At 40.6% G+C, this 25,751-nt stretch overlaps 1 protein-coding gene across 1 annotated transcript; it reads right to left on the minus strand.

Annotated features, from left to right (window-relative positions):
• Positions 1-10,422: 10,422 nt before the first annotated feature.
• LOC129039458 (HLA class II histocompatibility antigen, DR beta 5 chain) lies at positions 10,423-24,648 on the minus strand. Its single transcript, XM_054493240.2, has 7 exons — positions 24,553-24,648; positions 23,616-23,886; positions 15,316-15,585; positions 12,821-13,102; positions 12,010-12,120; positions 11,516-11,539; positions 10,423-10,752 (listed from the first exon to the last, which is right to left on the minus strand). Exons 2-7 carry the CDS (start codon positions 23,713-23,715, stop codon positions 10,739-10,741), a joined length of 801 nt encoding a protein of 266 aa, XP_054349215.2. The 5' UTR covers positions 23,716-23,886; positions 24,553-24,648; the 3' UTR covers positions 10,423-10,738.
• Between the last annotated feature and the right edge of the window lie 1,103 nt (positions 24,649-25,751).

Consider the following 25,751-nt stretch of genomic DNA (forward strand, 5'->3'; position numbering starts at 1 on the left):
ACTAATTTCTTTGCTCCTGGATTGGGTAATCTCGTGTTGGAGAACCAATCAGCATCTGAGTTCAATAGCATCATCAGTTGCTGCTCAGAGATGCAGTATGAAGGACCTCTTCTAAAACAATTTCCTTCTTTAAATGATTGTTTTAATTTAGTACTTGGAAGGTTTGATCCAGTTGCACGTAAAACACTTTAACTGGGTCCTTATTGTGAGCCAGCTCTGTGCTGGTCAGTGATGTGTTCACAAGTTTGAGCCTTGTAAGAGCATTCATTTCCCACTTGACAACAGAAGTATTTGCAGCAGTGACTGTGTTTAGGAGTAAATGAGATGGAGGGAACATGGTTGAAAATCAGGACACCTTTAATCTGGTCTTTATTGCACCATATCTTAATGTCGTAGATTTGGGGAAATTACTTCATGTCTCACAGTTGATATGAAGGCACTGCCATCTTTCAGGTCTTTCAATACTGGGAAATGCTGTGATTCTGTGGATGCCTCAAGTAGCAACATCCCCTGGGTATCTGATGATATGACAGAATGACAGCTGTTGACTGGAGAGTGTATTCTGTACCTATTTCCAGGTAAGGACGTCTTTAATAAGTTAAAGGAAATGGAAAGTTTGTTAATAATTTAGTCTGAGTAAAAAAGGTTTTTTTTCAAGCGTGTGTCCTGATGCTGCCCCCAGGTTTAGTGGCACCTCCAGAATACACATGGGAAGGGACTTGCAGGGGCCACCTATGTGCAATGGAGGGTCTGAAGGTGCCTTTGTATAGCACTTACCCAAAAAATGTGATAAGGTCAACTATGCAATCCAAGTATTCAGGAGTCCTTTGATCAAGGACTCAAAGTCAGCTGTTGACAGAACAACTCTGTTTCAAAATAATTAATATTTTATGTGAAGAGTGTTCAATCCCTCATTCCTGGTTCCCATTAGGATTTCCTCATTTGATTGAGGTTATGGACCTTTACTATTATGCTTCTTTTGTTTTATCATAAGGGAAGATATAAGAAGACTGTGCTAACTCATACGTTACAGAATGTTTAGGAAAGAGAACCCTAGAGAAAAACTATGAATTACATCATTTGATGTAATCATGTAATTTTAAACATATAATTCTACATTTAGACAATTATTATACTTTATATTAATATAAATGTGACATCTAAGATTCAGAATGGACTTCAGAGTACAACTATACATATAAAGCTCTGCATTAATTCACACTGTACCACAGTTGTGAGAGGCACTCCTTCCTTACGTGCCTTAGTGTTTCCAGGAGCAGGATTCTCACCATGCTGCAATAAAAATGCGCATTTTACTTTGTACTCAGAATTGTACTAAAAGCTTTCTATACCTCATATTTTTATTAAATTCTCACATCAGCTCAGTAAAATAAACACCCTTTTCATGCTTACAGGTAGAGAGACTAAAACGATGGCGATAACACAACTTTTGCAAAGATACACTAGTAAATGGTACACTATAGATTGAACCAAATTATATACCCCTCAAGCTCAGTCACTAGATCATACTCCTTCAGAAAGAAGGAGAAAAGAAAAAGAAACACAAAAAAAGAAACAAATTGTGAAAAGAAGAAACTAATTGTGATGATAGTAATATGGGAAAACCAGCTAAGGTTCACCTTAGTATTTCAGGATAAAATGGTGGTGATGCTGGCAGTGGCGAGCTGTCCAGAGTGGCCGGCTGCAGTGGGAAGTTGCAAGTGGTGGAGGCAGGAGCCACTGAGGGAGCAGTGGCCGTGGTGGGACCCTTGTGCCCCATGTCCCCTGTGCCTCGTGTCACTGAGGCAGCGGACTGCACTGCCCCGACCCTTGAGCAGCCGGCGGGACCGCCACCAGGCCCAGAGCCTTCACCACTCCTGCGTTGCTGCTCTCACCCTGCAGTTGTGGGGAGGGCATGGAGCTGGGGCCACTCTTCAGTGGCCTGGGGTGGGATGTGGGAGTGGCCTTACTTTGAGGACCCGGCCAACGGCAAGGCCACTGTCCCACTCTGCCGAGGGCGCCCAGTTCCTGCCCCTCAGTAAGAGGCTCTGCCTGAGGCCCCCCAGGCTTTTGTCCCCGCGGATGGTGACCGAGCCTGATGCTCCTGACAGCCAGGCCGGGGCTGTGATCTGTTCCCCAAGGTGCCTCCGCCGCCCCATCCAGGCGAGAGGGAGCCCCAGGCACCCTGAGTGCTAGGAGAATAACTTGCAGAGACATCACCCTTGCCTCACATGCTGGCCTGGGCCCAGCGTGGGGAGCTGCCCACCCCAGGCTGCCAGAAGGTGTGACAGGGGATACCTGCAGGCTCCATGGAATGGGTTGGAAGCTTCGCCCTCCCGGCCTTCCCCGCAGGCAGCAGGATCCAGGCCTCTCTACACTCCACGCCCTCGAGGCTGAGAAGGCCCCCGTGTCCATGCAGGCTTGGGGGTGTCTGCTCCCACTTTCTGGCCTCTCCCTTGGTCTCACCCGGGTCCCGGGTGCCCACTCTGATCTCAGAGTGGAGTTGGGCAAAGCCCCAGTGCTGTCACAGACTGGCTGGGTGTGCGCACGCTCAGGGCAGTGTTGACACAGCAGCCTTTTGCCACCTCAGTCACACGGAAGCCAAGGGAAGATGGGCACGTAATATTCGCAGTAAGTTTCTTATAGGGAGCGTGTCGAAGTCACTGCTTTTCACTCTGACATTTGTCTCTTTACACACTTTACATGTAATGCAGTTATTAATATGTGAGCTCTTATGACCGCCATCTGCTTTTTGTTTTCTTTTTGTTTCCTTTGTTTTTTTCTTGTCTGGTTTCTTTTCCTATTTTCCAGTGTGTTCCTTAAGCAATTTTTAGAATTCCACTTTTAAATCAGTCATTTTTTGGTGTATCTCATTGTATAGTTTTTGTGATTTATCTGTCTATTAACATAACTTATCATAGTCTACTGGTGCTGACATTTTACCAATTTGACTAAAGTGTAGAAACTTTACCTCCTTTATATCCCTTTCCACTTCTGCATGTGTAATATGTATATTTTATTCTCTACTTTCATCAAAACCACATCTGCCAATGTTGTAATTTTTGCCTCAACCATCAAATTAATTTACAAAACTGAAGAAGTCTGTTGTATCTAACCATATTTTTATTCATCTATTGTTTACTTTTTTCCCGATTGTCCAAGATTTCTTCCATTATCATTTCTATTCCAGTTCAAGCACTTCCTTTAGCCCTTTTTTTAACATAAGTCTGCTAGCATGAAATTCTCTTGATTTTCCTTCCTCTAAGTATGTCATGGCCAGGCGCGGTGACTCATGCCTGTAATCCCAGCACTTTGGAAGGCCAAGGCAGGCAGATCCCATGAGCTCAGGAATTCGAGACCAGCCTGGGCAACATGGCAAAACCCTGTCTCTGCCAAAAATACAAAAAATTAACCAGGCGTGGTGGTGTGTGTCTGTAATCCCAGCTACTCAGGAGGCTGAGGTGTGAGGATCACATGAGCCTGGGAGGTAGAGGCTGCAGTGAGCCGTGGTCATGCCACTGCCCTCCAGCCTGGGTTTTTTTTAGATGCATCAAAACTGCATCTAAAAAACAAACAAACAAACAAAAACAAAAAAAGAAAAAGAAAAAAAGAAAAAAGAATGTCATGATAGAACATTTTATAATAATGTTTTTAGTGGATATACATTCTAGGTTAACATTCCTTTCAGCCATTAAAATATCTTGTGCCACTTCTGTCTGGTCTGCATGATTTCTAATGAGCAATCCACTGTCATTTAATTTATTTTCTCCTGTGCATGAGATTTCATTTCTCTCTTGTTGCTTTCGAGATTTTTTTTGGCATAAATTTCTTTGGATTTATTTTCGTTTGGGTTTGCACAGATTCTTGAATTTTTACATTTAAGTCTTTGTCAAAATTTGGAAAATAGTCAATCTTCCTTCAAACACTCTTTGGGCATCATCCATTTGTCATCTCCCTCTAAGACTCCAGTGACACAAATTTCATACCTTTTATTATAGTCTTACAGATTTATCAGCATGAAATAATACTAAATATTATGAATAACTTTACAAAAATAAATGTGCATGTAATAAATTATTCAAAATGTACAATGTACTGTGCATGTAATGAATAAACTATTCAAAATGTACAATGTACTGAAGCTGACAAATAACGTAAAATAGGAAGAGTTCCATATCTCATAGAGAAAGTAAGCCCATTCTATGAAGCTTTCCCAAGACAAAACCCCAGGTTCATCTAGCTTCACTAACTATTTTAAAATATTTAAGGAACAAACAACACTAACTTTATACAAACTTCAAACATATTTGAAAAAAGGAAAAGCACTTGCAGTTACGTTTGATGAGATCTGTGTAAACTTTACTTCAAGACCTGAAGGGAACTCTACAACAAATAGGAATTAAGAGACCAATAACTCTTATGAGCCAAGTTCTTAAGAAAATATTAGCCAAGTGAATTCAGTGATATAAAGGATGGCTACTACATCATGACCAAGTGGAGTTTATTCCTGAAATGCAAGGTTATGTAAGCATTTGAGAATCAATTAGTGTGATTCACTACATTAACTGAAGGAAGGAAAATATACATGCAACCACCTTGATAGTTATGAAGTATGGTTTGACGGAATTCAGCACTTGGCCTTAATTTTTAAAAAATCTGTTTTCAAACTTGTTTTAAAAAGATATTTCTCAATCTGAGAAATGATAGCTACCCGATTGCACACACTGGCCTCAGCAGTGAAATATTTAAAACTGTCTCCTTCATATGTGGAGTACTAGAGGAGTTAGGCAATGATAATGGCAAGAAAAATATATCAAAGAGATAATAATTGCATCCAGGTAAAATGGTCATTATTAACTCTTGACATAGTCAGGTACTTAGAAAATAAAAACAATAGATAAGCTCATAGATTTAATAAGTAAATTTAAGTAATGTTGCTGATTCCAAAGTCAGTATACATTAAACCAATTATGTTATTGGTATAGTTTGGATGCTTGTCCCCTCCTGATCTCATGTTAAAATGTAACCTCCATTGTTGGAGGTGAGGCCTGGTGAGAGGTATCTTGGTCGGGTGGCAGATCCTTCATCAATGGCTTTGTGCTATCCTAGCTGTAATGAGTGAGTTCTGACTCAGTTCACACGAGATCTGGTTGTTTAAAGAAGTGCGACTCTTCCCCACTTTCTCTGTGCTCCTGCTCTCACCGCGTGATACCCGGGCTCCCCTTTCCTTCCCCCATGATTGTTAGCTTCCTGAGGCCCTCACCAGAAGCAATTGTCAGCACCACACCTGTACAGCCTGCAGAGCCCTGAGCCAGTGAAGCCTCTTTTCTTTATGAATTACCCAGCCTCAGGTATTTCTTTCTGGCAATGTAAAAATGGACTAACACAATTATGCTCTATCATAAATAGAAAACAAAACCAAGAAAATAATGTTATTGATTTCCTCACATCTTTGCTTTTTTCTTCTAATTTTTCCAACTTAAATTTGCTTTTTTTAATTATTAAGTTAAAAGTTTACACCTTTGATTTTTGTATATTTATCCTTTTATAATACAGGCATTTAAAACTAAATATTTTTCTCTAAGGATTACCTTGGTTTCATCTCGAAAACTTTAAAAATTCAAGTTAGTATTATTTTATTTAAAATTATTTTCTAATTTCCTTCTGATTTCCTCTTTGACAAGCCACAGATTATTTAGAAATGTATTATTTTACTTCCAAAAATTTGGGCAGTTTTCTCAATCTTACTAATTTGTAATTTGTTAAGATTGCATTCAGAGAATATACTCTGTATGAATTTATTCTTATGAAAGTAATTGAGACTAGTTTTATAGTCATAGTATTTGTTCTATTTCATAATCTTTGTGCAATGTAAAAAAGTAAATATTCTGTAGTTATCAAATGTTGTCAATTTATATGTCAATTTTAAGTGCCAACTAAGTCAAGATGGTTGAAAGTATCATTCCTATCTTGATTTCCTTCCTGATCTTTGTTTGCACAAAGCTACAGAGATGTCTGTTGTCTTCTATCCACCTCCCTAGTTCCCACAGCACCAGCATGAAGTCAGAAAAAGGTCTGGAAGGAGAATCAGCTGGCAGGGTAAAGTAGATATATATTATTCAGGGGGCCTCTATAGATTGTAGTGTATCACACAAGCCTATGGGGCCATTTACAACTCAGCTAGTTTGTCCTTACTCCCTCACAATCTCCCTTCCTCAGCCAGGCTCAATTTTCCACCCATGTTAAGATTCAGTAGATGGACCAAAGAATAAGAGAGGACACTTGTCCCTGCTCATCTAAGTGGAATTTGTTCATCTCTGGAATTTGGAATTTTTATGCTTTTTGATCCACGGCCGGTTAAAATTTTAAAGATAAGATTATTTTCCAGTTTATCCATTTAGTTTAGTCTATATATCTTTTTGCTCTTATAGTAACAGTGACAATTCTTGTAATTTTCCACCTCCTACCTGACATTATGGTTTATGATTTTTTCCAATCCATGTTGATAGTCCTACATAATTTACTTAAAGCCTTGAATATTATTCCTTTCTATGGCTATTCCACAGTTTACCTTTCTTCTATCTAAATGTAGAGAATGTTTCTTTTCTCCCCTGTTACATTTTTTTATATGTCATCATGGACATATGAGGAAGAATTTCCCGAGACTGTAACAACCTAGAGTGGAAATACTGTATTATCCCAACTACTCACAGGGTTACACCAATCTATGCTCACAGTGCCCCACACAGCACCAAGTGTCATCCTGCAGTGTGCTGTCACTTCACATGCTGCATAGTTTTTAGGATGTACAAAATTTTTGTAATCAAGACAAATTAATCAATTTTTCTTTTTGAATCTGGAAATGTTTTTGTTATTCCAAACCGTGGCTCAACAACGACCAATTTCATGTCTCCTTGGGCTCATGTAGGATTGTTCTTTAAGGCAGATGTTTAGAATGGGATTTTTGTTGTTTTCATCAGCATGTAACAATTGTATTTTGAGTTTTAATAGATACTGCTACACTGCCATAACTCAAAATCCTAATAATATGAGAGTCTATTCCCTTAGAATCTTCTAAACTCTTGATTTTAAAACAAACCATTGTACTTGTCAATTTTGGAGTGGGAGAAATAGTTTATTACATTGCTGTTAGAATTTGGATTTTTCTGTTCATTGGTGAGTTTGAGCAAATATTTATATTTATTGGCTATTAGAATATTCTCTTCTATAGTGAGTCTATATCCTTTGCTCAATTATCTATGGCATTTCTATGAATTTATCTATTGATTAGTTAACAATTTTTCATTAGAAAGTTAGCCCATTGTCTGCCTTATGTGATCAAAATTTTTCCTGAGCGTCATATACTTCTTTTAATTTTGTTATTGTCTTCATGCAAATAAATCAGTAATTTTCTTCAAATATTTTTTCATTTGTGTCTTCTGGATTTTATCTTGCTTACAAAGTCTTATTTTTAAAAAAGAATTATTTTAACAGGTTTACTAAAGCATAATTTACGTACTACAAAATTCACTCATTGTATATGTAAAATTGAATGATTTGATTAAATTAATAGATTTGTGCAATTATCACAACAATCCAGTTTTAGAACATTTCTGTCATGTCCAAAATTTCTCTATTTATAGTTAAGTTCCACTGAGACCCCAAACCCTAGGCACCCAATGATCTGCTTTTAGTGTCTATAAATTTACCTTTTCTAGGTATTTCAAGTAAATGAAATCGTACAACATGTAATCTTTTGTGTCCTATTTCCTTCTCTTAGTTAACATTATTGAAGTTCACAAGTTTTGTAGTATGTATCATCATTTTGTGTTTTCATTTCTTTTTGTCTTCTTTAATTTGTGTAAATTTATAAGGTACAAGTGTAGTTCTGTTGCCTGCATAGATTGCATAGTGGTGAAGTCGGTGTTTCCACAGTATCCATCACCCAATTCACATTCATTGTACCCATTAAGTAATCTCTCATCATCCACAGTGCAAGGGGTGATACTTGCCCTGGGAAAACTACCCTCATGTTCATGGTATCTCCCCTGCCAGATGAGTCTAGTTGTGCCCCCTTTTATTGTTGAATGATATTGCCTTGCCTAGATGTAGTAGAATTTTATTTATCTATTTACTAGTTGAAGGATATTTGGATTGTTTTCAGTTTTGGCCTACTATAGCTAAGGCTGTTCTGAACCCTTGAACACATATCTTTGTGAGGACATATGTTTTTATGTCTCTTAGGTAGATTCCAAGGAATGAGATTGCTGGGTCATAGGGCAAACATATGTTAAACCTTTTAAGAAATTGCCAAATTACCAGGTATTTGTAAAATCATACGCTCCCACCAGCAACACATAAGGGTTTAGAAAGTCTGTCTTCAAACATAATTATAATGATGATGATAGTATTAGAAATAACATCTGTCTTGGTAATTTTATATTTTCTCTTTGTGTTTCAAGTTTTATTTATCCAGGATCTATTTAGTGAAAGAAATGAGTTTGGAATACAACTTACAAAAACTGAAATGAAATCTCAACTCTTTCTGTTTCTAATTCTAGACTCTGTTTTACTAACATATTTAATTTAAAAAATTGGTAACAAATGCATTTTTAAAAGTAAATGTATGGTATGTTTTAGTGCCTTATAGAGTTAGTCATTCCTTATTCTACTTTTTTTCAACAATTTCCCTGGAAAAAATATTGACCTCACAAAATAACATGTCAGCATACTTAATTGAGTTCTAAAAACAATCCTGTTTGCTTTTTTGTTTTATTGTAATTGAGTTAATGGCTGACATTTAATAACTATATATGTGTGTGTGTGTATATACACATATATATACGTATATACGTATATGTGTATATATGTATATACATATATATACACACATATATACATACACACACACATATATACATATAAAGACCCAAAACCCTGAATTGGGGGTGCCTATCAGGAATCTATAGGTGTTCTTGTGGAAGTTAACTCAAATACTTACAACCTGATAGTACCACAATCTATCATTTCCCTACCCTGAAATCAATTTCTGCTACTCCATCCACCATTTCTTTATTTTTAAAAATATATGATTTTGCTCCTTTTCTTCCCATGTGCATCAGGCCCACTCTGCAAAGGTTGCATCCTGTCTTGTCTGAGCCTGTGTGATCCCATGGTCATTCCAATGTATGAGAAAGTGGGTACTGGGAACACTCTGGAAACAGTTTAGTTGCCCCTTATAAAGGCACACAGGAAAAAGGACTATCTTTTTCCTGCCTTTGGGAGTTGCTGTGAAAGAATAAGAAACCTAAAGCTGCTGCAGGGGTCCTCCGACCATCGCAGGAAAGCTGACATGCTGTGTGTGACAGAGATGAGCTATGAAGTTCCAGGATCGCTGGTGATGCCACTGGCCTGCTGAGTTGAGCAACCCTGGAGATGCCCAGCCTTGGATCTATCAGCAATGTGAGATCATGGGTTAAAGAAAAATAAAGCTCACTAGATGGGATTTCCTGCTATTAGCAGCAGAACGCATCTTCCTTGAAATATTCAATCCACACATTTTGGTTCTACCTTGTAATTCCACACAAGTCTCATATAAAATGAGAAAATCATTTCTTCAACTTAGGAAATGAGGCCTATTTGTTGCAACTCTGTGATCAAACAGAACAGACATAATTATCAGCTTAATATATTTCTATAGGATTTATACTCTTACAGGATTTATATGTACTTGTACTGCTACGTATGTACAAGTAACATATAACTAAAAATAAAATATGCATAAAAACAACTTTTAATTTGATTGAAAATAAAATAACGGTCATCTCTGACAGTGGAGAAATTATGTTCAAATGATTATTACTTTGAAATAGACCTCTGAATTATGTACTTTTAGATTTGACATTTCATACTGACTCTCAGATAGAACATAATGGAGAACCCTCTGTCTTCTAAATGCGTCTTTCTCTGAAATCTGTACAAGTCCTTTGATAACACTACATTATTGAAGTCTCTGGAGTGAGACACTATACACTAATTTACAGTTATAAATACAAAATATTGTAGACGGGGGGAAGAAAGAGTTCTGATTGACTTGCTGGTTGGTTTCTCATCTCATGTTTGCCAAGTTTGTTTCAGTTGTTACAGTCTGTTCTCAGTTTTTATGTATTACCTTTTTAAACGTTAGCATTACTTTTTTAATTGATGAGTAAAAATTGTATAGTATATTTATGTTGTACAGCATGAAGTTTTGATATATGCCTATAGTGTGGAATATCTAAAGCAAGCTATTTAACATATGCATTACCTCACACACTCATGACATATACATGAAAATCATTATTCTATTGGGAAATAATCTTCCCTTTTTCTTTTCTTTTCATTTTTTGTCTTTAGAGCCAAATGGACCAGATGATATTTAACTCCATCTTTGAGAAACGTTTAATAATGTAATGTGTTTGTGGTACAGGGTGAGTACAGATGCACGGGAGGCCATAGGGTTTAGGCAAAGGGGAGCACAAAAGTTGAAGATGAGGCGCTGCCGTCAATGCTGGGACTTCAGGCCAAGGGCAGGAGCTGAGGAAGCCACAAGGGAGGACACTTTCTGCAGTTGCTGAACCAGTAGCAACCAGGTCCTGAGAAAGCCCTCTCTTGTGGAAGAACAACAGCCAGGTGGGAAAGCTTTTCATCCTGCAAAGCTGGGGCAATAGGTTCTTCCTTGAATGTGGTTATCTGCACTTCAGCTCAGGAGTCCTGCAAAAGACAAAGGAGAGTGTTGTTTTCAACCTGGCTCTACTAACAGTTTCTTTTCCCCTCTTTCAAGGGCTCAGATGAAAGCACTCCAGGAAGAAGAAAAACAATTTCCTGAGTCTCCCAGAGCCAATAGTTCCGCAGAGCACAGGACTTTTCTAAGCAGAGAGGAGGAGTTTTGGTGTGAATTGCCTGGTCAGAAATTTGGATCCAAAGTCTTTCCTATTATTTCTGTCTCATGCCTTATCACCTCTACCATCATTCCAGTGTGTCCCGAGTTGTTCCTTCCGGTGGGTTTGTGGTCTCACTGACTTCAAGAATGAAGCCGCAGACGTTCGTGGTGAGTGTTACAGCTTTTAAAGGTGGCACAGACCCAAAGACTGAGCAGCAGAAAGATTTATTGTCAAGAGCGAAAGAACAAAGCTTCCACACCACGGAAGGGGACCTGAGCGGATTGTCACTGCTGGCTGGGGTGGCCAGCTTTTATTCCCTTATTTGTCCCCGCCCATGTCCTGCTGATTAGTCCATTTTACAGAGTGCGGATTGGTCCATTTTACAGAGTACTGATTGGTGCATTTTACAAACATCTAGTTAGCCATAGAGAGCCAACTGGTGTGTTTTTACAGAGCACTGATCGGTGCATTTTCCAAACCTCTTGTAAGAGAGAAAAGTTCTCCAAGTTCCCACCCAACCCAGAAGTCCACCTGCCTTCACCTCTCACTAGGGTAGCCGTATCTGTTTCTAAAAGAGAATTAAAAGGTATTACCTGTTGGCGGAAGTCCAGAGTGTCCTGGGAGAAAGAAGATATACACTTAAAAGATATTGAAGCAAATCTGTCCTCCAACACAATGTCCCCGCCCCAGACCTCCCACCTGAGATTTCTCTAACACCACAACTCACACCAACCAGGGCAGAGAGGAGCAGAAACAGACCATGTGACGCATGAAGCGTGAAGTGTCTGTCACAGGATCCAGTGTAATTCCATTAGCCTTAGTGGCTCTTCCTTAATTAGCTCCAGGATCTCAAACCAAAGGACCCCTACTTGTTAAGCTTCCTCTTGTCTCTGCAGGCCACAAACTATTATGCTTTGACATAGTAACCATGCACTGATGATTTCTGGATTAGCAGGACATTAGAGCCATTTGGGGAAAGAAAGGCTTTATTCAGGGCCACTCGTATACTGAGAACTAACTTCAGCAAAGCCATATTTCCTCCTCCAGAAAAGCCTATGGAGACAGCCAGCTACCAAAGGCTCCTCACCTTTCTGATTTCTGAAGTAGATGAACAGCCCTGCCGCAAGGAAGAGCAGGCCCAGCACAAAGCCCCCGACTCCACTCAGCATCTTGCTCTGTGCAGATTCAGACCGTGCTCCTGAGAGAGGAAGCCAGGTTTAGTGATGTTTATTCCAAATTGAACCTCTTTAATTGACTCTAAGATTCAGAGCTTTGAAAATGGGGAAAAAGGCTGCCCCACAAGAACTAAAATAACTAGCCATTTCCGGAGAAAAAAAAGGATTTCAAGTCACACTGAACAGTTACAAAGTTCAGACGTCAAACTCATTCAAATATTACAGCCTTGATGTAAGGCACGAGTTCAACATCTGATCCAGAGAAAGCTTGAGACTCAATGAGTTTAAGTAGTTTATCTAGAGTGACAGAGCTAATAAAAGGCAGAGCTGAGATTGGACTCCCCTCATGTCAGGAAGGCCCCTACACTTCTCCTCTTCCCAGATCACAACAAATAACTCAGAGCAATAGCACCAGAAACTCAGTCTCAGACCCAGATGCAGGGCCTGGAGCCTGGGGAGAGCGGGTGACCCTGACCTGTGCTATCCTGGGGAGGTTCAAAAGAGGGACAGCCTCTCCTGCCTCTCAGACATGACTGATTCCCCAGGGGGTACAGGTGTTTCTATAAACTATTACAGGACTATCCCCAGTGACCTGTGCTGATGGAGAAGAGAACATGGAGCAAATGAAAATAGGATGTGGGAGAGGAGAAACCTGACACTCAGGGATTAGCACAGTCCCCTTCTTGGTGGGTGAGAAATTTATAAAGTCAGAAAGCTGCTTACTCCATTCCGCTGTGAGAGGGCTTGTCACACTTGGGTGCTCCACTTGGCAGGTGTAAACCTCTCCACTCCGAGGAACTGTTTCCAGCATCACCAGGGTCTGGAAGGTCCAGTCTCCATTCTGGATCAGGCCTGTGGACACCACCCCAGTCTTCTCTTCCTGGCCATTCCGGAACCACCTGACTTCAATGCTGCCTGGATAGAAACCATTCACAGAGCAGACCAGGAGGTTGTGGTGCTGCAGGGGCTGAGTCTTTGCAGGATACACAGTCACCTTAGGTTGGACTAGGAGAAAAAAAAGGTAGAAGGAATGAGTCAGGAAAACAGAGTAATTCTCCTGGTTTGGCTGTTTGTCTGCTTCTCTGCAAACCCAGGCTCTGACCTTGACCAGGCCTCCAGCACAACTGGCCATGTGGCCTTACAGTGTTATCAGCCTGGAAATTAATCTTGATAGTGAGGACCCATTAGATTTGAGAGATGTTGTGAATAATTGTGTTTGTTTTTTCATAGCTTGAAATTGGCATGCATTGTCCAAGTGTTTACAAATCTTTGAAAGTACAGAGTGTAGCAATTAAAACTGATATCTGAGCCAGGTTGCCCAGTTCAAATCCAAGGTCTGCCTTTTACTGGTTGATCCTGGAAGAGTTTTTTGATTCTTCTGTGTCTCAACTTTGTCACCTACAATGAAGGATAATTATACTAATTTACCTCTTGGGGTTATATGAGGATTAATTTACGTAAAATATATAAAACAATGACTGAAGATAGCTTTCAATTTATGAGGTCAGAAAGCTTCTCACTCCATTCCACTGTGAGAGGGCTCATCACACTTGGGTGTTCCACTTGGCACCTATTTACCATCCTTGTACACCATGACAGAAAAATATGATTTAAAGCAATGTGGATAGATAAAGGGATAGAGTTGGGTACATGAGGAAACCCAGTATGAATTTTTAGGAATAGTACCACCATGCACTCACACCTTAGAACACCGCAGAAATGGTTCTGCCTCTGAGAAGGTGGGACAGACAGAAATGATTCTCCAAATTTTTACGTTCCTAGAAAAGCATGAGTCCTAAAGCAGAGGGAAGGATTAAGGAACATCATTTTAGTTTTGAATGTTCTTATATTTCCATTTAGCTGATGAATGCATCTGCCATGCAACAGAAGCATAATTATTATTAGGCCTATCATTGTCAAATGATTTTTCTTTCCAGAATCACGTTTGGATTAAGGCAGTGTCTGGAACTCGTTATTTGGGGTGCTTATGCCCAGGAAAATCCCTGACACTAGCATCCTCTCAATAAGTACAATTTTTTTTTCAGAAGGAGAAACCTGGAGACAACAATACCACAAAATGGTAGATTTAAGATGCATTGTAAATCATTAATACAAATTTTGCAATATATTTTATTAAATAAAAATGTTCAAATTCTTAACATGGAAAAGAATTTTCAAAATCAACATACAAACCACAAACTGGACCAAATGCTCAATCAAATATCAATAAAGTGTTAATAATCTTACAGTACAAAGAACCCACAAAGTCACTGAAAAAAATACTAAGCCCTTGAGATATTAGACAGTAGATCAATGTCCATTACCTACCAAATACAATAGGGAATTCTTAGACCAGTAATTATAATTGGCCAATAAATAGGTCAAAATAATTCAGAAGAATTACAAATAAAAAATAAATTAAAAATTAACCAGAAACATACATTTCAGCTTTTGGTGAATGTCATAATAATGGAGAATGTCAACAAAGGAGAAAGTGAGGTAAGTTGTGTCACAACTATTATATATAAAAGAATAATATGTAACTACTAGAAAACTATTAGCAGTATAATATTAACTGTGTTAAAACTTTAATTCAAAAAGTTAGTTTCACAGTCATTTCTACCATGTAAAAACATACACACTAAAAGAACAAAAAACTAGCAAGAAATTTAGACCTAAAAAAGCTTCAGAGGTGCCTCAGAGGTCTCCTCAGTTCCCCTAGAAATTAATCTAATGCTTTTACACACAAACACCACACACTTTTATTTCAGAGATTACATGAAGGGTGTGTGCCAGGGACTGTCCGGAAGTGGCCTCCTCACATTATCCCAAACCTTCCATATCCCTCAAATCTCCTCCCCTAAACCTTCACCCCAACCACACACACCTTACATTTCCCTTCCCTGCATCTCTGAGGACACGAGACAGTCAAGGTCTCCTCTCTGTACAGCCCCCAGCACCCACCTCCCATGTCACCTCCCCACAGAGGCCTCCAAGGATAAGAAGCAGCCCCCTCCTGCCTCCCCTCCCACAACAGACACACAGACAAATCCGCACTCCACACACACACCTGTGCCCTCAGAACTCCTTGCTCAGGATAGAGAGGATTCTAAATGCTCACCGATGGCGCTCTCTCTCTCTCTCTCTCTCTCACACACACACACACACTCAGATTCCCAGCTCACAGGGACTCAGGCTCCGCCCCAAGCCATGCTCACCTCGCCGCTGCACTGTGAAGCTCTCACCAACCCCGTAGTTGTGTCTGCACACGGTGTCCACCTCGGCCCGCCTCTGGTCCAGGATGTCCTTCCGGCTGTTCCAATACTCGGCGCTAGGCCGCCCCAGCTCCGTCACCGCCCGGTACTCCCCCACGTCGCTGTCGAAGCGCGCGTCCTCCTCTTGGTTATAGAAGTATCTGTGCAGGAACCGCACCCGCTCCGTCCCGTTGAAGAAATGACACTCAAACTTATCCTGCTTCAAGAAACGTGCTGTGGGGACACGAAGGATCCGGTCACACGGGCGGCCTCCGGGGAAGACACTGACAGAGACGCCGCCCTCCGCGGCTCCCTGGGCGGGGTGCGGGCACTGGGAACCTTAACCGGCTCCACCCGCAACGCCCACCACCAGCAGCCCAGGGACTCATCCTCCGTCTTCCTGAGGCGGACGGGGGCCTGGGGGACCATGCGGGAAAACCCCTTCTGATTCTCAGGCTTTTGGGACCTCCCTCCTGCCTTCAACCTGTTCTGGAGAACTCCAAGCAGGAGTTGGAGGAGGATCCGCCCAGCACCGCAGCCCGCGCCGCCTCCTCCTGGGAGCCTCCACCCCAAAGACATTCTCTGCTCCTTCTCTCATCCCACACGCTTTACCGGTTCCTTCAACAGCTCCCACCGCGTTCATCCTGTGAACACTTCCTTAGTGCTGACCTTGTGCCAGGCCTGCGCTGCCTCTAGGAACCCAAACACGGGAAAACAGACCTCTCCACTCCGCTGGGGGAGCTTAAAGAGCAGTGAACTTGATGGTCAAAAACCAAACACACAAGAGCTTAGACAGGAATGAGAAATGTCGGAAGTGTGGAGTTCTAGAACAGAGAATAATAGGATGATCTCAATTACATTAGGGTGCCAGAGAAGGACCCTCTGAAGGGTGACAGTTCAAATGTGACTTGACAGGTTAAGCAGGTGTGAGCCAGGGGGCAGAGTGGAGCCTGTGTGTCTGTTTGGACAAAACGGGAGGCACATTTCAGGTTTAGGAAATCCCATGTACAAAAGCTTGAATTGATGAACTTCTTCAAGAAACTAGGATAAAGTTCACTAAAGCAGAGAGGCTGAGGGGAAGGAGGGTAAAAGGTTAGCCTGGAGACATCACAAGAAGCCAGGTATTGAAGAGCCTCGTGGGTGGTGTTAGGATTTTGGATTTATACTAAAGACAATGGTAAAGTATGGAAGAGTTTTAAGGAGAATAAAACCATGATCCCTGTGAATGTCCACAAACCTTCCTTTGCATTTCTAAATCCACAAAGGTCAGAAATTCAGTTAAAAAAACTTGTTTCCACAACTCATTTGGCAAATCTCATCTGATAAGGGTAAGTGTTCAAAGGTGTCTCAGAGCTCTTACTGGTGACATGTGCTTCTGTAGTTTCGATACATATAAACATACATACATATATGTGTGAAAATATACACATATGTAAAACACTGTATATATTTTTGATGTTTTTGTCTTTATGTTTGAAGTGTGAAAATGACAAAAATAACTTAAAAATAATCCTTGGGTAAAAGTGAAATGAATAAATAGAAGTATTTTACATTGTGAATAGTATCAAATGTAGAATCACTAAAGAAATCTGAGGTATGTTAGTGAGAAATAATTTCAGCAGCATCACTATTTGTGACTTACAAGAGCAAGTTGTTGAAAGTTAATAGAGATAGTGATGACTGACAACACATGAAAATGTTGAAAAATACTGCATAAGGCAAAAACTATGAAAATATTGAGCTTGCATTCACTAAATGGATTCAACAAGAAAGTGGTTGAATTTATGCAACTATCTAATTGTTTATAATGAAACAAGCAAAAATAAACCATAAAAAACTGACCTGTGTGGTGACTGTATTACAGATATGAGTTTAGAATTTTCAGAAAGAGCACAGTGTGAACCAGTGCTCCCAGCCTCAGCACTATTGACATTTTGGACCAGATAATTCTTTGTTAGTGGCAGAGGCTGTTCTGAACATTGTAGGTTCTCTAGCAGTGTCCCTGGCTTTTACTCATTAAATATCAGAAGAAACCTCTGTTGTGACAACCAAAAATTGTTCCAAACATTGCCACCGTTCCCCAAGGATGATGGGAGGGATGGAGAACTATCCCTGGGTAAGAACCACAGGTGTGAACCATCTGAAAAAATCTGTGTTCAACAAGCTACTATTAGTTATGGAGCAGATGAGAATTGTATTGAAAAATATTTGTTGAAAATCTTGGTCCTATGTAAAAAGAATGTTTTGTAGAATTCTGGTCCCAGTACAGTGCTATCTTTCCAGAAATGAACTTGATGAGAACCAAGATTTAATGATTTCCTTGTCTTACCAAGCAGTCACTAATCATATCATTTATTGTTCACATCATCTTTTTTCTTAATTTCTCTGCCACTGGTCCACTAATTATCTGTAGTAATGAACCACAACCACAGCTATTTTATTCCCGTTAAATGCCCCAACTAACTCATATCTTTCAGTCTCCCACTCCCAACAGTACTAGCAGGCATCAAATTACCAGCCCTGGCCAGAGGCAGAACTCTTGGTTTTGTAGTCAAGTCCCCTCGAAAAGGAGGAAACCAAGAAAATGACATTCTCATACAGACAGTTTGCAAAAATGAGCAGGTCCCCAGACTGTGAGCAAGACCTGTGGAAATCTCCCTTTGCCCTTTAGAAACGGTGGCAGAGAGGTGTGCGCCCTGGATCAAACAATGTCTATCTTTTTATCCCTAAATTATCTAAGCACTTTCTTTACAGAGAGAAAGTTAAAAATAAATATGTGTGAAGTTGCTGTCACTGTGGCTTGCATGGTTAGCACTGTAATCCATGTCCATGTGTCCCACTTAGGGTTGACAGATTTGACAAATAAAACCAGAGGATGCCCACTTAAATTTGGATTTGCAAGAAATCATGGTTGTGTATCTGAAATTCAGATTTAACTAGGAACATGTATTTTATTTGGTAACCCCAGGCCAACTTGCTAGTCAAACCTCAGAAGAAGGAGTGATTTAATACTTCTTTGTGTTCTTCAACACATGACCATTATAGACATACAGAACTTTTAAAGTGATAAATGCGAAATGAATGAAAGTTTCTCCTATACATTGGAACTAGCAGCCCTTGCATCTCTGTCCCCACTCTAAGAAACAACCTGTTACATATGAATATCAGAAATTCTGTCAATAATTCAGACACAATATAGTCACTACTCACTAATGATGGAAAAACTCTCAAACTCTAGAATCAGAAAACCTGAATAAAAACATGATCTCTTCTACTTGGGTCAATTTTTACCAACCATAAGCCTTTTTGTACTCTATCAAATGCATTTAATAATAGCGTAATCCTCACAGGATTACTGTTAAGTGTAAAATTAAATGATGACTCTTCTTAGCACTGATCACATAATAAACACTCAAATACATTCCCATTTTAACTTTTATGATCCCTATAACTGCAGCTCACATTATTTTTTGTATTCCTTAATTCTAAAGCAATTAGTGTCTTCATCATGATTTTGCAATTGTCTTCTGTTCTTCTATTAGTTTCATAGAGAATTGTCATTCTGAAAACATAGGGCAGAAACACTAGCTTATGTCTAATAATGTAGTATACCTAAACCTCACACAAAAGGCATCTGCTGACATAGAAGAAAGGGACTTTCTATATGCTCAGATTTAAACTGCAATCTGATTTCCAGCAATGAATTTGTAATACTGGGTTTTACTTATAACCTCTCAATTTTAGATTCCAGAGATGTATGATTTTAAACACCATAGATACAACAGGATCATTATAGAAATTGAATACTGAAATTCATAGGCCTGGTACACAGTCACTGCAAAATGTTACATGGCATATACCAATGGTGACCGGATTCATTTTATTTATCACTCCATTCTCATGACCTAGAGTAATAACGGGTATATGCTATGTCACTAATAAACATTGGCTGTGTGAAATACTGGCTGTGTTAAATATTGTCTGTGTGACGTTTTGCATGAGTAGTCGTCACTGCACACCGGGGTTCTCTAGTATTTCCTCGCTAATAATGACTGAGCATCTCTGGTTCACAGGTCCTCCTCCTTCTCTTCAGCTTCTTTAGCCTTTTCCTTTAGATTCAGCTGGCTCCCTGAACCCAGAGCACAGTCGTTCCCCGAAGCTCTCTACTCAAAACAGTCAACCTTAACCTCGTCCTCACTTCTACTCACTCTTCAAATGGTCCAATCCAGTTTCCACCCTGGATACTCCATTGACTGCAAATATCAACTCCAGCAGACCCAGCGCTTGCTTCTCTGTCATGTTCTCACTTCCCCCTCCTCTTAGTGGCACTCACCACAATTGGCCTCTCCCTTCTCCTTGAAAAAAGTCTATTTTCCTTGACTTACATGCATTATGTTCTCTTGGTTTTTCTCCAACATCCCTGGGCTCTTTCTCAGCCCCATTTGCTGGCCTGTGCCTTCTTCTTTTTTCTCCACACAATCCATCTCCCTATGTATCCTCTTCCACTCTCTGGAATTTAACACACTACATGTATTGATGCCGCCAACATAAATATCTGAAGCCCTAGCCTCACCATGAGTCTCTTAAATGCCATTGACCTTCTGATTGCTCCACATAAATGTCAATAAATCATCTCAAATTTAAACAAAACTTTCATTTCCAACCACCCACTTCAAATCATTTCCTCCCATAGTTTTTCCTATCTCAATAAACAACACTACCACCCACATATTTGTCAAAACAAAATCCTTAGGAATAAGCTTGATTGTTCTACCCCCTTTACAGTAATTCCTTAACAAGCTAAGTAAAAATACATGCCAAGTCTGTCCACTTTATCTTTTTCACCGTCTTTATCACTAATGCACTCCATGAAGCCACAAGCCTGTTTTCCCTGGAGAATTCCCTGCTGTGCTCCTAAATACTCTTCCTAACCAGTGGTGAACCCCAACAATCCAATCCCCACAGAGTAGCTAGAATTAGTTTTAAAAATTGAATATAGGCCGGGCGCAGTGGCTCACGCCTGTAATCTCTGCACTTTGGGAGGCCAAGGGGGGCAGATCATGAGGTCAGGAGATCAAGACCATCCTGGCTAACATGGTGAAACCCCATCCCTACTAAAAATACAAAAACTTAGCCAGGTGTGGTGGCATGCATCTGTGGTCCCAGCTACTCTGGAGGCTGAGGCAGGAGAATCACTTGAACCTTGAAGGCGGAGGTTGCAGTGAGCCAAGATTGTGCCACTGTAATCTAGCCTGGGCAATAGAGCGAGACTCCATCACAAAAAAAAAAAAAAAAAAAAAAGAATTGAATATAAATTGACTCTCCTAGTAACCATATAGCAGCTTCTCATATCTATTTAAATAAAATTCAGTCTGGCCGCGGTGGCTCATGTCTGTAATCCCAGCACTTTGGGAGACCAAGGCAGACAGATTATCTGAGGTCAGGAGTTCGAGACCAGCCTGGTCAACATGGTGATACCCCCGTCTCTACTAAAAATACAAAAAAATTAGCCGGGTATGGTGGTGGGTGCCTGTAATCCCAGCTACTTGGGAAGCTGAGGCAGGAGAATCACTTGAACCAGGGAGGCGAAGGTTGCAGCGAGCCGAGACTGCACCATTGCACTCCAGCCTGGGCAACGAGAACGAAACTCCGTCTCAAAAAAAAAATAAAATAAAATAGGCCGGGCGTGGTGGCTCACGCCTGTAGTCCCAGCACTTTGGGAAGCCGAGGTGGGCGGATGACGAGGTCAGGAGATGGAGACCATACTGTCTAACACGGTGAAATCCCATTACTACTAAAAATACAAAAAATTAGCCAGGCGCAGTAGCAGGCGCGCGTAGTCCCAGCTACTCGTGAGGCTGAGGCAGGAGCTTGCAGTGAAACCCAGGAGGCAGAGCTTGCAGTGAGCTGAGATCGCACCACTGCAATCCAGCCTGGGCGACAAAGCAAGACTCCATCTCAGTAAATAAATAAATAAATAAATAAATAAATAAATAAATAAATAAATAAAATTAATTAAATAAAAAATAAAATAAAATTCAAATTTTTTACCGTGGACATCAGAGCCTAATATGATGAGGCTCCTGACTGCCTCGCTGTGCCCTACCTCATCTTCTGCCACTGCATTTCCTTGCTTTCTATACCTCAGCCCCTCTAGCCTTCTTTCTCTCCCTCCACATAATTTCCCACACCAGGGCTTTCCCCCGATTCGGTCTCCCTGTAAATTTCGTCCCATAGATCTTCACCACTGTCTACTTATTTTGTTGTCTCAGCTGAATGTCACTGTCTCAGGTAGAGCTCCCTAAACATATGAACTAAAGTAGGTGAATCGATTTCTCTCTTTTTCACAAACCTGATGTCTGTTCTTCAGTGCACTATGACTCTCTAACATTTTCTTTTTTGTGAAATGCTTACTGGGTTAGTGTCTGTCTCCTCTACTCTTGTGTAACTTCCATGAGAGTTGGGACCCTCTCTATCTTAATCAAATAGAATGATTTGAACCTAGAATGGAGCCCAGTACACAGTAGCTGCTGAGAAAAAGAAGTGTGGTTTACACAAATAAACCAGCGTTGGGAACTGATCACTGTGGGGATCCTGGAAAGCAAGAAGGGGCTCAAGCTCCAGAACTCTTTCATTTTGATGTCACACTAGACCCCTTCTCCTCCCGGTGAGAAATACAGGCAAACTTCTTCTTTCTCCTCCTTCTAGTTGGAAGAAGAATTCACGGATAAAGAAACAGTGATTTCAGAAAAAGGAAATTTTTTTATTGAGAGTCATCTCTTCTTGCCTGGGCACAGTGGCTCACATCTATAATCCTAGCACTTTGGGAGGCCAAGGCAGGAGGATTGCTTGAGTTCAGCAGTTTAAGACTGGCCTGGGCAACATGGCAAAATCTCATCTCTACCAAAATTACAAAAATTAGCTGGGCATGGTTGCCTGTCTGTATTCCCAGCTACTCTGGAGCCTAAGGAGGGAGGATTGCTTGAGCATGGGAGGCAGAGGTTGTAGTGAGCCTCGATCGCACCACTGAGCTACAGCCTGGGTGACAGAGCCAGGCCGTATCTCAAAAAGAAAAAATTTATCTCTTTCAATGGATCTCATAGTGCTAAAGATCTGTGCAAGCTTTAGAGATTTCTGGAAATGATGACAACATAGCTGGGGAAAAATGGAGAGAAACTGGAGGAAGGGGTAAGCAGACATGGCTAATTAAGGAAAGCTGAGGGCATGATGGGTGAACCTATGAAATTTAGGACAAGACCTCAGTAAGACAATGAGTTTCCAGGACTTGCTCATTGACTTTCAGCCCTATGAGACGTGAACAATGTCCACATTGTCTCGGTAACCCTACACAGAGTATATAGTTTGAACATTATTAAATTTCTGATGTTTGATTTTTTTTACTTACAAAAATAGAATTTCATATAATTTATACTACATTAGTTAAATCTCTTCTGTCATGTCTAGTTACAGCATGTAGGAGAAGCAAGAGAAACAAGTATAGAAAGGTTAAAAAAGATTCATAATAAACACTAACTTGGGCCAGTTTTTCAGAGGATGCCTTAAGTTCCTTAGGCACCAAAGAATACCTCATAAATGCTCTGTATCTGTAAGGTGACTCCAAGTACTAAAGATCTCAGCTTCACTTTCAGGGATTTTTCCCCAGAAGAAAGAACGAGCACTAAGTATAACTTCTGTCCGAGAACTTACATATGCTACAGGGATACAGGCTTTATAAACATTGGAGTTCAGAAAGAAAAGAAAGGAGATAATGGAGAGGCCACTGGTTCCATCCTCACATATGAGGAAGAGGGGCCAACACCACAGGTCCTGTGGAGGACATAACACTGGATCGTCTAGGAGAGACCCTTTGAATTCCCTTGACTTCCACAAAATTTTCAGAAAAAGCCTCCTTTTGTCTGACATAAGTCAATATAATAAAGGGAAGTGCTGTATGGGGAATTTATTTTAGCATCCTTATTTCTAAATCCTCTAAAGACCCTGAGGACATGTGATGCTAAGGCTTTATTGGTGGAGATCTGAGAAGAAATGACCTGTATGGAGGCCGCTTACACAAGTCTCATGGAGAGGGCAAGTAGCCAAGCTCCTTTTGTGGTGGGGAAATAATCTGGGATCCATTGATAAAGATGGGTAATCTCTGAAGAAAACGTCACAGTTTCTTAAGGGACATGGCCTGGGCACGATGTTAACAAAACTCCCTATTTTCCCCAACCCATAGTAGCTCAGCACCCACAATGTGCACTTACGTCGGGTGTCCCCAGCCAAAGCCAGTGGGATGCTCAGCACCATCAGTGTCACTGTCAGCGCTGCCATGCAGGAGCCTCCAGGGAGCTTCAGACACACCATGCTGGAGAACAGGACAGGACTGGGTGCCAGAGCAGCAGGCAAGTCTCACTCAAGGAGAACTATGAACCCCTTGCTGCTGGATTGGGTAATCCAGTGTTGGAGAACGAATCAGCATCTGGGTTCAATAGCATCATCAGTTGCTGGTCAGAGATGCTGTATGAAGGGCCTCTTCTGAAACAGAATTTCCTTCTTTAAAGGATTGTTTTTAGTACTTGAAAGGTTTGAACCAGTTGCATGTAAAACACTTTAATTGGGGAGCTATTGTTAGCCAGCTCTGTGCTGGTCAGTGATGTGTTCACAAGTATGAGCCTTGTAAGAGCATTCATTTTCCGCTTGACAAGAGAACTGTTTGCAGGAGTGAGTGTGTGAGTGTGTTTAGGAGTAAAGGAGATGGAGGGAACATGGTTGCAAATCAGGAGACCTTTAATCTGGTCCTGTTGCACTATATTTTACTGTTGTAGATTTGTGAAAATTACTTTATGTCTCACAGTTGAAATGAAGGCACCGTGATCTTTCAGGTCTTTCAATACTGGAAAATATGATTCTGTGGATGCCTCAAGGAGCAGCAGCCCTGGGTATCTGATGATATGACAGAATGACAGCTGTTGACTGGAGAGTGTAATCTATACCTATTTACAGGTAGAGATGTCTCTAATAAGTTAAAGGAAATGGAAAGTTTGTTAATAATTTAATCTTAGTAAAAAGGGTTTTCTCAAGTGTAACTCCTGATGCTGCCCCCAAGTTTAGTGGCACCACCGGAACACACACAGGCAAGGGGCTTGCAGGGGCCACCTATGTGCAATGGAGGGTCTGAAGATGCCTTTGTATAACACTTACCCTAACAATGTGATAAGGTCAACTGTGCAATCCAAGTATTCATGGGTCTGAGAGATCGATCAAGGACTCAAAGTCAGCTGTTGACAGAAAAACTCTGTTTTAAAATAATTAATATTTTATGTGAAGAGTGTTCAATCCCTCATTCCCGGTTCCCATTAGGATTTTCTTGTTTGATTGAGGCTATGGCCCTTTACTATTGTGTTTCTCTTGTTTTATCGTAAGGGAATACATAAGAAGACTTTGCTGTCAGGACGCAGTGGGTCATGCCTGTAACCCCAGCACTTTGGGAGGCTAAGGTGGGCAGATCACTTGGGGTCAGGAGTCCGAGACCAGTCTGGCCAACACGGTGAAACCCTGTCTCCACTAAAAAAAATACAAAAATCGGGTGGGCTTGGTGGCGCATGCCTGTAATCCCAGCTACTTGGGAGGCTGAGACAGAATTGCTTGATTCTGGGAGATAGAGGTTGCAGTGAGTCGGGAGCACACCACTGCACTTCAGTTTGGTCAATACAGTGAGACTCAGTTTCAAAAAAAAAAAAAGACTTTGCTAACTAATACGTTACAGAATGTTCAGGAAACAGAACCCTAAGGAAATCTATGAATTACATCAGCTGATGTAATCATATAATTTTAAACATGTAATTCTACATTTAGATAGTTATTATGCTTTATATTTATATAAATGTAGCATCTAAGATTCAGAATGGACTTCAAAGTGCAACTATAGAGATAAAGTTCTGCATTAATTCACACCCTACCACAGTTCTGATATGCACTCATTCCTTATGTGCCTTAGTGTTTCTAGGGATGGGATACTCACCATGCTGCAATAAAAATGACTAAAATTTCTTAGCAATTTTTAAGCATTTTGCTTTGTACTCAGAATTGTACGAAGAGCTTTCCATACATCGTATTTTTATTCAATTCTCACATTAGCTGAGTGAGGAAAATGCCCTTTTCATCTCTACAAGTGGAGAGAATAAAATGATGGAGATTAAACAACTTTTGCAAGGATGCAAGGCTAGTAAATAGTAACTCGGCCTCCCAAAGTGCTGGGATTACAGGCATGAGCCAGTGCGTCTGGCCAGCAAAGTCGTCTTATATATCCCTTTACGATAAAACAAGAGAAGTGGAATAGTAAAGGGCCATAGCCTCAAACAAATGAGGAAATCATAATGGGAGCCAGGAATGAGGGATTG

The sequence above is a fragment of the Pongo pygmaeus genome, chromosome 5 (assembly GCF_028885625.2).
Source record: "Pongo pygmaeus isolate AG05252 chromosome 5, NHGRI_mPonPyg2-v2.0_pri, whole genome shotgun sequence".
In the NCBI taxonomy this organism is placed as follows: Eukaryota; Metazoa; Chordata; class Mammalia; order Primates; family Hominidae; genus Pongo; species Pongo pygmaeus.

Bases quoted from the DNA above. Each gene is read 5' to 3' on its own strand.
- LOC129039458 (XM_054493240.2), bottom strand. From the start codon at position 23,715: ATGGTGTGTCTGAAGCTCCCTGGAGGCTCCTGCATGGCAGCGCTGACA. The intron at 15,586-23,615 runs GTAAGTGCACAT...GTGTCCCCACAG, and splicing joins TTTGGCTGGGGACACCCGAC to CACGTTTCTTGAAGCAGGAT. The intron at 12,121-12,820 runs GTAAGCAGCTTT...TTCCTCTCTCAG, and splicing joins CCCTCTCACAGCGGAATGGA to GAGCACGGTCTGAATCTGCA.